This window comes from Antedon bifida, chromosome 1 (genome assembly GCF_963402885.1).
Source record: "Antedon bifida chromosome 1, ecAntBifi1.1, whole genome shotgun sequence".
NCBI classification, from domain to species: Eukaryota; Metazoa; Echinodermata; class Crinoidea; order Comatulida; family Antedonidae; genus Antedon; species Antedon bifida.
Genome location: NC_136226.1, coordinates 20,370,662 through 20,386,076, shown reverse-complemented (window position 1 = coordinate 20,386,076; position 15,415 = coordinate 20,370,662). Strand labels below are relative to the sequence as shown.

Below are 15,415 nucleotides of genomic sequence, written 5' to 3'. Positions count from 1 at the left end.
GAGGGATTCCGTCCGGGCCTGGGGCTTTATTACATTTCACAAGTTTAAGCTTAGACTTAATTGTCTCTGGCGTGATAATTAAATGGGGTGGTACTACAGTGTTACAATCATTGGTTTTTGGTTCAAGAGGTTTGAACTCAGAAGTCAGGGACTGGAAAAAACCACTAATTTTCGTGGTAAGATCGTATACGTTCCCGTTACATAATTAATCAACGCATATAAATTCAGAGTGGAAACACAATTCTAGAGGAAAACAATACCTTCCTCAGCTGCCCGAGTTGCCACACACTCAGCGTGTGATATTAATTGAAAATGTTATGAAAGGAGGTTAGTTAGTTGAAATAATTGAAAATGTTATGAAAGGAAGGGTTAGTGAATTGAAATAATTGAAAATGTTATGAAAGGAAGGGTTAGTGAATTGAAATAATTAAAAATATTATGAAAGGAAGGGTTAGTGAGTTGAAATAATTGAAAATGTTATAAAAGGAGGTTAGTGAGTTGAAATAATTGAAAATGTTATGAAAGGAGGTTAGTTAGTTGAAATAATTGAAAATGTTATGAAAGGAAGGGTTAGTGAATTGAAATAATTGAAAATGTTATGAAAGGAAGGGTTAGTGAATTGAAATAATTAAAAATGTTATGAAAGGAAGGGTTAGTGAGTTGAAATAATTGAAAATGTTATGAAAGGAAGGGTTAGTGAGTTGAAATAATTAAAAATGTTATGAAAGGAAGGGTTAGTGAGTTGAAATAATTGAAAATGTTATAAAAGGAGGTTAGTTAGTTGAAATAATTGAAAATATTATGAAAGGAGGTTAGTGAGTTGAAATAATTGAAAATGTTATGAAAGGAAGGGTTAGTGTGTTGAAATAATTGAAGATGTTATGAAAGGAAGGGTTAGTGAGTTGAAATAATTGAAAATGTTATGAAAGGAAGGGTTAGTGAGTTGAAATAATTTAAAATGTTATGAAAGGAAGGGTTAGTAAGTTGAAATAATTGAAAATGTTATGAAAGGAGGTTAGTGAGTTGAAATAATTGAAAATATTATGAAAGGAGGTTAGTGAGTTGAAATAATTGAAAATGTTATGAAAGGAAGTTAGTGAGTTGAAATAATTGAAAATGTTATGAAAGGAAGGGTTAGTGAGTTGAAATAATTGAAAATGTTATAAAAGGAGGTTAGTGAGTTGAAATAATTGAAAATGTTATGAAAGTAGGTTAGTTAGTTGAAATAATTGAAAATGTTATGAAAGGAAGGGTAAGTGAATTGAAATAATTGAAAATGTTATGAAAGGAAGGGTTAGTGAGTTGAAATAATTAAAAATGTTATGAAAGGAGGTTAGTGAGTTGAAATAATTGAAAATGTTATGAAAGGAAGGGTTAGTGAATTGAAATAATTGAAAATGTTATGAAAGGAAGGGTTAGTGAATTGAAATAATTAAAAATGTTATGAAAGGAAGGGTTAGTGAGTTGAAATAATTGAAAATGTTATAAAAGTAGGTTAGTGAGTTGAAATAATTGAAAATGTTATGAAAGGAGGTTAGTTAGTTGAAATAATTGAAAATGTTATGAAAGGAAGGGTTAGTGAATTGAAATAATTGAAAATGTTATGAAAGGAAGGGTTAGTGAGTTGAAATAATTAAAAATGTTATGAAAGGAAGGGTTAGTGAGTTGAAATAATTGAAAATGTTATGAAAGGAAGGGTTAGTGAGTTGAAATAATTAAAAATGTTATGAAAGGAAGGGTTAGTGAGTTGAAATAATTGAAAATGTTATAAAAGGAGGTTAGTTAGTTGAAATAATTGAAAATATTATGAAAGGAGGTTAGTGAGTTGAAATAATTGAAAATGTATGAAAGGAAGGGTTAGTGTGTTGAAATAATTGAAGATGTTATGAAAGGAAGGGTTAGTGAGTTGAAATAATTGAAAATGTTATGAAAGGAAGGGTTAGTGAGTTGAAATAATTGAAAATGTTATGAAAGGAAGGGTTAGTGAGTTGAAATAATTGAAAATATTATGAAAGGAGGTTAGTGAGTTGAAATAATTGAAAATGTTATGAAAGGAAGTTAGTGAGTTGAAATAATTGAAAATGTTATGAAAGGAAGGGTTAGTGAGTTGAAATAATTGAAAATGTTATAAAAGGAGGTTAGTGAGTTGAAATAATTGAAAATGTTATGAAAGTAGGTTAGTTAGTTGAAATAATTGAAAATGTTATGAAAGGAAGGGTAAGTGAATTGAAATAATTGAAAATGTTATGAAAGGAAGGGTTAGTGAGTTGAAATAATTAAAAATGTTATGAAAGGAAGGGTTAGCGAGTTGAAATAATTGAAGATGTTATGAAAGGAAGGGTTAGTGAGTTGAAATAATTGAAGATGTTATGAAAGGAAGGGTTAGTGTGTTGAAATAATTGAAGATGTTATGAAAGGAAGGGTTAGTGAGTTGAAATAATTGAAGATGTTATGAAAGGAAGGGTTAGTGAGTTGAAATAATTGAAAATGTTATGAAAGGTGGTTAGTGAGTTGAAATAATTGAAAATGTTATGAAAGGTGGGTTAGTGAGTTGAAATAATTGAAAATGTTATGAAAGGAAGGGTTAGTGAGTTGAAATAATTGAAAATGTTATGAAAGGAGGTTAGTTAGTTGAAATAATTGAAAATGTTATGAAAGGAAGGGTTAGTGGGTTGAAATAATTGAAAATGTTATGAAAGGAAGGGTTAGTGAGTTGAAATAATTAAAAATGTTATGAAAGGAGGTTAGTGAGTTGAAATAATTGAAAATGTTATGAAAGGAGGTTAGTGAGTTGAAATAATTGAAAATGTTATGAAAGGAAGGGTTAGTGAGTTGAAATAATTGAAAATGTTATAAAAGGAGGTTAGTGAGTTGAAATAATTGAAAATGTTATAAAAGGAGGTTAGTGAGTTGAAATAATTGAAAATGTTATGAAATGTAGGAATAGTTAGTTGAAATAATTGAAAATGTTATGAAAGGTGGTTAGTGAGTTGAAATAATTGAAAATGTTATGAAAGGTGGGTTAGTGAATTGAAAATGGTATGAAAGGAGGTTAGTTAGTTGAAATAATTGAAAATGTTATGAAAGGAGGTTAGTTAGTTGAAATAATTGAAAATGTTATGAAAGGAGGTTAGTGAGTTGAAATAATTGAAAATGTTATGAAAGGAAGGGTTAGTGAGTTGAAATAATTGAAAATGTTATGAAAAGGGTTAGTGAGTTATCAATCAATCAATCAATTTATTTGGAAATTTACATCGGCACAGTGGCACACACAGGAAGTGGTGTATCCATATTGAACACAATTAATATAAAATGACGGATACGGAATTTACAAAGGTAAAAGATTAAAAAAAAATTAAAAATTAGTACTATATACTGTGACAATATTTGTCTGACATGAGTTGATACATTTTAGTTATATATATATATATAAACACATTAGGCAAAGAACATTAATTCTAAACCGCCCGGTGATATACTGAAATTTAATTAATTAATTTGAAACGATAGAGATGAGAAAATCTGTGAGAATAAGAAAAAGTCGCCCCAACCTATATATATATACATAAAGAGGAAGTAGTTACAAAAATAATTGTTGATGATGCTATTAAAATTATCATGATAGTTAATATTGAAATGGTTTCCTATACAGTATAGTAATAACAATAATACATAATAATACAAAATGATATAAAAAAAAAAAAATAATAATATATATATATATATATATATATATATAAACACATTAGGCAATGAACATTAATTCGAAACCGCCCGGTGATATACTGAAATTTAATTAATTAATTTGAAACGATAAAGATGAGGAAATCTGTGAGAATGAGAAAAAGTCGCCCCAACCGAGACTCGAACTCGGACCGCCTGCTTGATATGCAGATGTCCTAACCATTAGACCACTGGGGCTTTCATGGTATTGTTCAAACTCAATTGGATAGCGACTCTTTAACACTCTCGGCGTGGTACGGCGGAACAGCACTAGTCCTCAGTTGTACGCACGCGCACCAGAGATCAAATTGATACGCCCTCATCTTTCAGTATTTTTATTCACGAGACGGGATCTCCGAAGAGATACTTTTATATATATAAACACATTAGGCAAAGAACATTAATTCGAAACCGCCCGGTGATATACTGAAATTTAATTAATTAATTTGAAACGATAAAGATGAGGAAATCTGTGAGAATGAGAAAAAGTCGCCCCAACCGAGACTCGAACTCGGACCGCCTGCTTGATATGCAGATGTCCTAACCATTAGACCACTGGGGCTTTCATGGTATTGTTCAAACTCAATTGGATAGCGACTCTTTAACACTCTCGGCGTGGTACGGCGGAACAGCACTAGTCCTCAGTTGTACGCACGCGCACCAGAGATCAAATTGATACGCCCTCATCTTTCAGTATTTTTATTCACGAGACGGGATCTCCGAAGAGATACTTTTATATATATAAACACATTAGGCAATGAACATTAATTCGAAACCGCCCGGTGATATACTGAAATTTAATTAATTAATTTGAAACGATAAAGATGAGGAAATCTGTGAGAATGAGAAAAAGTCGCCCCAACCGAGACTCGAATATATATATATATAAAAAAATCAAGATCAAATAAGTTAAAACTGCCTCAATATAGATTTATTTTTACGACATGTTTCGGGCATAGCCCATCATCAGGTGAAGAGAATTGTAACAAAGGATAACATATATAAGTCACAAAATTACATAATAAAACAAATCAGCCAATCAAAGATGTTAACAAACAAAAGGCATAGTTATAAAGGCACGCCTCCAAAAGCTATGGGGTACAAAGCAGAAATGGTTGCTTATAAAGCAGGAAATTTAAAACAAAGAAAAAAGCTTCAAGTGTAAATAATTGTTAATATGTGAATGTCTCTGGCAAAATTAATGTTTAAAAGATCTTTCCTGCTTTATAAGCAACCATTTCTGCTTTGTACCCCATAGCTTTTGGAGGCGTGCCTTTATAACTATGCCTTTTGTTTGTTAACATCTTTGATTGGCTGATTTGTTTTATTATGTAATTTTGTGACTTATATATGTTATCCTTTGTTACAATTCTCTTCACCTGATGATGGGCTATGCCCGAAACATGTCGTAAAAATAAATCTATATTGAGGCAGTTTTAACTTATTTGATCTTGATTTTTTTCTATATCCTGCCTATGCAGCTCTTTGATTTATATATATATATATATAAATCCAAAGGCAAATTACTGAAAAAAATGACAATGCTGTGGGTATCAGTGGCTGGATCTCAATGGAGATACAAATAAAAAAAGCGAAAAGCTAAATCAAAACGATAAAGTAAACAGCCAGAAAAGTTAGCAGAGCTTTCGGGCAACACTAGCCCTTCATCAGTGCAATATATATATATATATTGTTCGAACAATACCATGAAAGCCCCAGTGGTCTAATGGTTAGGACATCTGCATATCAAGCAGGCGGTCCGAGTTCGAGTCTCGGTTGGGGCGACTTTTTCTCATTCTTACAGATTTCCTCATCTTTATCGTTTCAAATTAATTAATTAAATTTCAGTATATCACCGGGCGGTTTAGAATTAATGTTCTTTGCCTCTTGTGTTTATATATATAAAAGTATCTCTTCGGAGATCCCGCCTCGTGAATAAAAATACTGAAAGATGAGGGCGTATCAATTTGATCTCTGTTGCGCGTGCGTACAACTGAGGACTAGTGCTGTTCCGCCGTACCACGCCGAGAATGTTAAAGAGTCGTTATCCAATCGAGTTCGAACAATAACATGAAAGCCCCAGTGGTCTAATGGTTAGGACATCTGCATATCAAGCAGGCGTCCGAGTTCGAGTCTCGGTTGGGCCGACTTTTTCTCATTCTCACAGATTTCCTCATCTTTATCGTTTCAAATTAATTAATTAAATTTCAGTATATCACCGGGCGGTTTAGAATTAATGTTCTTTGCCTCTTGTGTTTATATATATATATAAATGACTTGCACTGATGAAGGGCTAGTGTTGCCCGAAAGCTCTGCTAACTTTTCTGGCTGTTTTACTTTATCGTTTTGATTTAGCTTTTCACTTCTTTTTTTTGTATCTCCAATGAGATCCAGCCACTGATACCCACAGCATTGTCATTTTTTCAGTAATTTGCCTTTGGATTTATATATAAAAATACATTCACATAACGTCATGAGTTACTATGAAAAATCTTAACTATACTGTGGACGCTAAAAAATCTTTATTTCGTTATAAAGTAAATATATTTAATGTAAAGTATGTAGGCCCACCGGTATAGCATGTTAATCATTACTCTATTTACAGAGTACTACATTAGTAGTACCAGACTGGTATTTAAATCTTTAACATCTTGGTACGTGAAGCCCATGGTTGTTTTATATAGCTTTTGCAAAACATGTCAAATATTTCATTTACTTTATTAACAATTACTGGTTGCGTCCCAGTAGGAAGGCTAGTGTCACATCCTAGGGTTAGTTTTAGTTTTAATACTTTACCTAGTAGGAAGTACAACCACATATAAAATGTATAATGTCTTCTTTATCATTTTTACATATAGGACATGTACCATCATTATCTTCTTCCCATATAGATTTCTTAAGGTTAAGTGCAAGTGTATTTGATCTTGCCTTAAATTTAAGACTTGCCCCTAAGAAATCTAATTTATCTAAAAGATACGGCTCTATATATAGTGTGGATTTAAGTGTGACATAATTCATCAATGAAGTTTTCTTTCTGGCTTGGTCAAACATTTGGACCATCAATACATTACTTAATTATATTTTTTGAAATGTTTACCCATTGATTGTTATTATCTGTCGTTAATTAAAACCTGTGGCTCATTCCACACAAGTCTAGAGTATTTTGCATATGGTTGTACCATTTCCACTTAAAATGTAGACGTATGACTAATGAATAGCATAGCACTAAAAGCCAATTTGGGCCATCGACTCATATCCATCTTTACTAAACGATTTAAAAAATCAATTTGTTGCATGTCTTGAATAGTTGAAATAGACTTCCAACCTAGATCACCGTACAAAGCTGTGCTACGTGGTGCTTTGAGTATCGCCTTTGCCATTTTAGGTTTGTAATTTTTCAAAATTTTGAATATCACTTATACCACCACAGACATATGTAGAGCATGCATAGTTAATTGAAGGAAAACCTAGAGTCTTCAACAACAAATCTCCAAATCTCTGTTATAATCATCTTGATCATCAATAATTGACTTTATATACGCTATAATTCTATATTTCTTCTTAATAACCTCTTTAATATGACAGTGATCGGAAAGAGATCTGTAATATGGGATCCTAATTATTAACTTCTGAAATATAATGATCACTTAATGGCCATAACCTCTGTTTTGTCTGTTCTTTTTCCAGTAATTAAAACATTGGATTTCTCATAGTTGAATTCTAATTTGTAGTCATTACTAAATTTTGTAGCTAGATCAAGCATTTCTTGTAACTCCCTTTCGTCATTAGCTAGCAGAGATACATTAATCTGCCCAGAATAGACCACTTAATTGAACATTACATATTTCTATGCCCATTTTATTTTCCCTTAGAAGTTTGGCAAAATCATTTACAATATGTATATACAAAATAAAATAGGTGATAATGCACTTCTTGTTTAACACCTTCTTCAATTTAGAAATATTCTGTTTCGATTTCTCCAAATTTTACTTTGCAGTGAACATTATTATAAATATTAAATAACATTTTCCATACATTTCCTTTAATACAAATATCCCATGCTGTGGTTAACAATTTGTCTCTCCATACAGTATCGAAGGCCTTTCGAAAATCAAGAAAAGCCATATATGTATTTTTACCTTCTGCCTGTCTGGTTGAGGCTATACATTTAAAGGGGAAGCATTGAATGCTTTTGATGATCGATAATCTGATTCAGATATTGGCTGAACATAATAATAATTTTATGGTTAAAACTCCCATCAAATTGTTTCCCATAATTGTGCCTGTCAACTTGTTGGTACTTTTTTTCATGACACAAGTGTTCATTTTAAATTATTAATAAATAAAAAAACTTCACCACATAATCATATTTCAAAGCTGCGAAGGAGAATTTAAAATCTCCTTTGATAGATACTGTAGCATTGGCATGTACTTACCAGAGAAAAATGTCTTTATATTATGAGAAGGTGTAAGTTCTTCCTATGCACACATCTAATACACTTGGGGTATATCAAAATGACTGCAACTGTACTTACGTGAAGTTTCACATTAGCGGCCAAAATTGGATCAAAGTTAGCGGCCAAAATTGGATCAAAATACCCCACTTTGGGTACATGCTACTGTAATGTATGCATTTATAGCTGATAAAATACAAAAAAACTAACCTGTGCTCTTTTTATCATCAGCATACGAATAATATCCAAATGACCGAAAGCAGCAGCATAGCATAGTGCTGTCATTCCATCATCAGAATTGGAACTCACACTTGCATCAAACTCCAACAAGAGAGATACCATTTCAGTATGACCTTCCTTGGCAGACACACACATTATTGGTGCATTGTGTAAAACATCTGTTTTCTGGTTAGGATTTGCACCTGCTAGTAGCAAAAGACGACTAACCTGAGATAAGATAAGATTACTACTTTGATTCTAAATAATGAATGTTTATGAATGCAATGGTACAAATATTTTATAAGGATGAGGCGAAACTGAGTAAAATATAACCTTTCAGCTTTCACCTCATGAAATGATTTACATGAATACAAAACATTCATAATTTGTTTCATAACATCTAAACAGATTCCTGTCATTTGACTCAGATCGAATAAAAAAAAAGGTAGGCCTACATTGGATTCACATTCAAACAGTTAAATTTATTGGTTTTTTTGTAACATATTTAAATATGTATACACCTACTGTTATTATTATGTCAACAATCGAACAATCCTAGGTGTTGACTACCTCTAAGCGAATTAGAATGTCATTATTATTTAATTAAAATATGCAAACAAACGTGAACATTGTGGCTAGAGTACTACACTTACTTTAACATTTGGAAAGAACACATTGCGTCTCTGAACTAACGTTTTAGATAGATTATCGGTATTAATATGCATCCAAATAGCTTGCAGCTCTCTGGATGAGTAGCCCATTTGTCTGCCTAAAGCCTTGTAGATATGAGCTTTTAGAATGTGGTGCCCAAGTTCAAAGGCCTGCTCCACATTTAGTCTTTTCAACTGGCGGGTCATTTTGAACCCAATCAAAGCATGACCATATCTGCAAAATAACACAAAATATTTATTGTTCTAATGATAGTAGAAAATTTAGTCTAGTTGCAATAGATTTAAAAATGGCATTTGATACATTTGTCACACAGCCACAACTACAGCTCTCTTGGACAAAATTGATCGACTTGTTATAATGATGCTTTCCACATGTTGATTTGATTTGATTTATTCAATATCGGCTCATTACAATTACAACAGAATACATAAAAATACAAAATGAAACAAAAAGCCAGGATTGTCAAAAGCGAACCCAATCACTGTTTAAAGACTTTCCTTTAACAGAAATAAAATATAATATAAATATAATATAGGCAAAATAAAGAAAAAAAAATATGGTTAATTAAATTAAAATCTAAGACGTTAAGTACAAAAAAAAACCAAAACAAACAGCAGGGACCAGAGAAAATCAAATGGAAGAGAGGCAAGGAGAGGAGAAATCAGGAATGGAAATAGTGTTGGCGAAGACTAGTCACAAATTCTCAAACCTGCCAAGGAGAGCTCTTAAATTTAAATCTTTTAAATCTGAGGGAAGACCATTTCGAAGTTTACAGAATCTAGAAAAGAGTGAAGATTGCAAAGAGTTTGAGCAAAGGGTGGCCTGAATAGATCAAATTTGTGACGAGAAATAGGAGAAAAAAAGGAAGAAACATCAAGATCAATAAAAGTGTATAAACATTTGACAACAAAAATAATAGTTTGGAAATTAATCCGAGAAGTCAAAGAAGGAAGATGAAGGAGAGCTAATCTTTCGGCGTAAGTAGGACGTTCAAAGTGTTTACCCGTAAAAGAGTATCTTGTAAGAATTCCAGGAGAGTAAGATGAGAAGCCAAATGTGGAAACCACACAGGAGCACCATATTCCAGAATCGGACGACACACGGATTTATTTACATTTATTTATGTTAAGTGACATTTTATTAACGTTGGACCAAGAAAGAATTTTGTCAAGATCAGATTGTAGGATAAGAGAATCAGAGTTAGATTGAATATTCCTGAAGACTAGTGTCATCAGCATATTGGAGAATATTAGATTAAAGAGTAGAGGGAAGATCCGAAACAAAAATATTAAATAACAGAGGGCCTAGTAGAGATCCCTGTGGAACCCCAGATGTAACTTGAGCCCAATTGGAGGAAGAACCATTAAAAAGCACTCTCTGTGACCGACCAATTAAGTAAGAGGAAATCCAATTAAGTGTAGTGCCACAGAAACCATAGTTGTGAAGTTTTTGAAGCAGAAGAGTATGAGAAATCTTATCAAAGGACTTGGACCAATCCAGAAATATAACATCAGTTTTAGGAGAATTACGTTTATCAAGATTAGAAGCTAGGTGATGGTAAAGTTGGGAGACTTGAGTAATAGTCTTGGCACGAAACCATGTTGGGCTTTAGGAATAAGACATAGATAGTTAAGTGAGTGTTAATATGGGTAGAAAGAAGTCCTTCTAATAGTTTACAAGAAATAGAGCAAAGAGAAATAGGTCGATAGTTTTTAAGTGACATTAGGCCATAAGCAGTAAATTCTAACGTTTCATCTCGTTCCGATGTCATGGATCTACAATTTCTTTACATATTTAGAATAATAATTTTATAAATAACAACATATCAAAAGTTCTCCATAATCGTGTTAGACAATTTTGAGAAATTACTGTTTTATTTTGGTACTTTATTTTAATATACACAGCGTGAATGATTTGGTCGGGCCGAACGTTACACGTTCAAATTATCCGCAACGTCTTAAAAACTGTACCACGTGATCGTATTTCACCAATCATGCCCTGGTTACAGATGAGGGAATCCCCAAAACTCACACACGGCAACGCCACACGTGGACAAAAATATTCAATCATGGATAAAGTAACTAGACGTGGAGGAAAATTTGTTTGATTTCCCCACCGAACAAATGCTACTGTAAACGAAGAAATGATGCATCTTATGATCATCCTATTGTATTGAGTCTCCCGCTCATATAGGAAATGGGATTTTTAGAATGTTACCACTTAAACCAGTGTGCTATATTAATATTCGTACAGAAAGTCTAGCCACGTCTTTAGGCTCCAGCAACCCGTACCCAAACCTACCCGTACCCATGCCAACTCGTACCCAACTTGGCTAACCTGTACCCAAATAATTGGTCAACTCGTACCCACTTTGGCTAACCCGTACCCAAACCAACCCGTACCCATGCCAACTCGTACCTAAATATTTGGCTTACTCGTACCCATTATTTGGCTTACTCATACCCATTATTTGGCTTACCCGTACCCATTTTTGGCTTACTCGTACCCATTATTTGGCCTACTCGTACCCAATTTGAATAATTACTTGTAATGATTTGATCGGCGCAAAACTAGTGGATGCTTTTGCCGTATGAATATTTTTATATTTAAATTGTTTTTTTATTTTACAGGTCTCGGTGAAATGTGTGCTAATAAAAAAATTAATGACCATTGATTTGATTGTAGACTTCGTTTAATTAGGCATATATTTGTTAACATTTATTTAAATGTAGTATTATAGTTTTATAAACGTATGTTTGATGTATCTTTTTTATTTACGTAAGAGAACATTAATTAATAAAAAAATATTTTAACTGTTGTATAGTTAGTATTACAATTCAATTAAGCCCAGGTAAAGTACCAACAACGTATAATTTTATACTTATCAATTTTTATTCTTTTATTTTATTCTAATTATCTTCCCTGATTACATTCGATCAAGTAATTATTATTTCTATTGTAATGTATTGGTATATTTAAAATTGGTTGAATTAACAACGCCCTGTTTTAAGCAAAAAGCCTGCAGGGCTATGGGGTCGAATTACTCGTAGATTTCGTGTTACGTGTTTTTGCTGACCGGGATTAACCTTTTATTATAAAAAACACGCATTTATAGGGCCGGCGTCAAAGAGACGACTCAGTAATGACGTATGATCGTTTTCCATATATTTTATTTATTAATAATTCAGTGAAATGATCATATACACGTACTGTCGTACTGTAAGGCAATTATTAAACATTTTGGCAGATTTTTTTCTATAACAGCTACATACGTGTTTTTGCTGAATGGGGATTCCTCTTTAATATTAAAAAAAAACGCATTTGTACGGGTCCATTTGTAGTGTGTCCAAAAATAGACAACGCAATGTGGCGTATGATCGTTTTCTATTTATTTTTTTTCTTAAATAATTCAGTAAAATTAAACATTTTTGGTAGATGTTTCCTCAATAACTTACAGCTACGTGTTTTTGCTGACGAGGGATTCCCTTTTTTTTTTTTAAATACAAAAATAGACAACGCAATTTGGCGTATGATCGTTTTCTATTTATTTTTTTTCTTAAATAATTCAGTAAAATTATCTGTTTGTTTACGGTAATTAAACATTTTTGGTAGATGTTTCCTCAATAACTTACAGCTACGTGTTTTTGCTGACGAGGGATTCCCTTTTTAAAAAAAAAAATATGCATTCTATAATGTGTCAAATAAGACAAATGAATGAACTACGATCGTTTTTCCATGGCAACGGATGTCGTCTTATTTACTAAAATAATATAAACGTTCTGAAGGCCTACCTACACGTGTCTGAGTACTTACGTATATGTCAGCGATAAGATGATTTTAAGTTTGTAGTATTTATTTTTCGGTTTTTAGTCATAATAATACAGTAATAATCATTATAAAATGAAAACGTAATAACAGCAAATGTCGTCGTTTGTAATTAAATGTTAAATTATTGGGAGGTTACCTTTTATTATTACTCTCACATCCGTCATTGTATACTAGATAAACGGCAATAATCTAATCTACTACTAAGATGCTCATAGCAGCAATGAGGCTGGTATCCACTTAAATAGTTTCGTGATTTTAAAATACTAGTGACTACTTAAAAATGTATTAAATATTTTCGAAATGTTAAAACAGTTTAATATTTTCCAAAACTTGCAAAACAAAACAACAAAAACCATTCGTTTTAAAACGATTTTCAAAAAGCACATTACTTCATTATCTGTAAAATAAAATGAAAATACAAATTATGTATAAAAGATATTCATGTTTACTTTTAATAATTCAAGTTTTCATCATCACAGTGGGTATTTCAATGTCCGTGTACTACTATTCGTAGAAAATAATAGATTAATAACTCATAAATGAAAAAAAATAGAATGCAGCACAGCCCGACCACTGACATCTTTCACAGAGCCATATAAAACAGCGCCCTCAAGTATTAACTTGACCAAATACGACGTACGCAAATACGATGAAAGCTGTGCTTTTTTCGTACGAGTCTGTACATATTATTATACTTTTTAGGTCAATAGTTTTTGCCATTATAATATAGAACATATGATTGGTATCTAAAAATTTAATAAAACTGGGTTTAAATGTAATATAAATATACTTTAAATAGCATTAAACTTGGGTACGGGCCAGCCAATGATGGGTACGGGTCAGCCAATGATGGGTACGGGTCAGCCAAAATTTTGGGTACGAGTAAGCCAAAATTTGGGTACGAGTTGGTGGGTACGAGTTGGCATGGGTACGGGTTGACCTGTATTCGGCTAGGTAGGCCCAGCAGCAACACAGTACAGTTAGGCCTGCTACTAAACTACAGTATAACTAAATGGGCCATTATTAAGTTAAAACGGCAACAAACGGAATACAAAGACACAGGTGAGGATAGCATATTTTAGTACAGTTTGAGCAAACACAATAAATATACATTAAAATTAATATATTATTAATAATTACAATTGTTTGAAATAATTAATTTGGTCTGGCCTGGTTAGCAGGCTTTCCCTATTATACTGTACCTAGGCTATCCTATTATGCATTCATTTTGATGGCCTGGTCCGAGGACTAGGCCTAGTATTCATACATCAGCCCGGTATATTATTAGGTTATATGCATAATATGCATATAACCTCTTGATTCTGTCAGGATCTTTATTTATTTATTTATTTATTTATTTATTTATTCTTTCCTTAGCACTATTTTGTCCATGAATTATCTTGATATCAGTTTCATCTAGCTAAGTCAATTTTTCAGAGTATATTCCTTATGGCCAGGAATCGATGTGGTTATGTTTTCACGGTGCGCAATCAAACATTACGCGGTCTACGCGCGATTTAACGAAATCATGTTTGTAATCATATCTTCACAAGCATGAATCACTTTTAAACAAAATTTGGTACTCATAAATTTCAGGTCATATTTCATCATATGGCAATACAATTCCATGCGTAGCGCATATAACGCATGTGTACGCACGCTTAAAATGTTCAAAATTGTCAGAATTTATTTTCGATGAAATTAGAGTACGTTTCAGGCAATTTTAAGCGATTAAAAAATTGCCATGAGTGCGCAGATTTTTGCACGCGCACTGCGCGTCAAACGTTAATGCGCACTGTTTTTGTCCGATTACTGTTGTATAACCTTTCTTTAATAATATTTTATTCACTTTTCAACGCGAAACAGCGTTATACGAGCACGTCAAAAGTGACATGCTACGCATGTGTAAGTTAACAAAATGGTGAAAATATGCTAAATTTTAAAATTATTATATATCGTTAGAATGCACCTATTTTTTATTTCATTTTCTTGAAGTGTATGTATCGTATGTATGATTTATTATGAAATTAAGATTATTGAACAAAAGTTGATTAAGTCATCATTAATGGCATATTAAATTTAAAAAAATTAATTTCGACAATCAAACAAATTATAACATTTTCTTAGGCCGAAATAACAAACTTTTAAGTTTGTTATTTCGGCCTAAGAAAATGTTATAATTTGTTCATTGTCTGTAAAAATCAAAGATTTGGTGGCAGATGTAAAAAAATGGATTTCTCTCAAATTTTTACCATGAATAGACATTTCAATAAAAAGCATATCTACAACATTCATTTTAATTTTTAGCCTCTGTTGCCATGACAACGGTCAATTATTCAAATTTTGATGTTTTTGCCATTTTTCACAGATTTTCTATAGTAAAAAAGTACAAACTTGTATACTTATTTTAACCAAAAATACTTACAGTATACAGTTTTTGTTTATACCAGTGTAAACAACATGTATTGAGTTCCATTTAATGTAGAAAAAAATATTTTACAAAATGGAGTTTGGTTGAT

General features: G+C 32.1%; 1 protein-coding gene across 2 annotated transcripts in view; it reads right to left on the bottom strand.

Annotated features, from left to right (window-relative positions):
• LOC144844414 (protein TANC2-like) overlaps nucleotides 1-15,415 on the bottom strand; it is a 120,528-nt gene that overhangs the window by 25,491 nt on the left and 79,622 nt on the right. For both annotated transcript variants that reach the window (XM_078701314.1, XM_078701322.1), the window contains 2 exons: nucleotides 9,050-9,281; nucleotides 8,388-8,624 (listed from right to left, as the gene is read on the bottom strand). In XM_078701314.1, coding sequence (XP_078557440.1) covers nucleotides 8,388-8,624; nucleotides 9,050-9,281 — 469 coding nt within the window. The remainder of the gene's footprint in view (nucleotides 1-8,387; nucleotides 8,625-9,049; nucleotides 9,282-15,415) is intronic.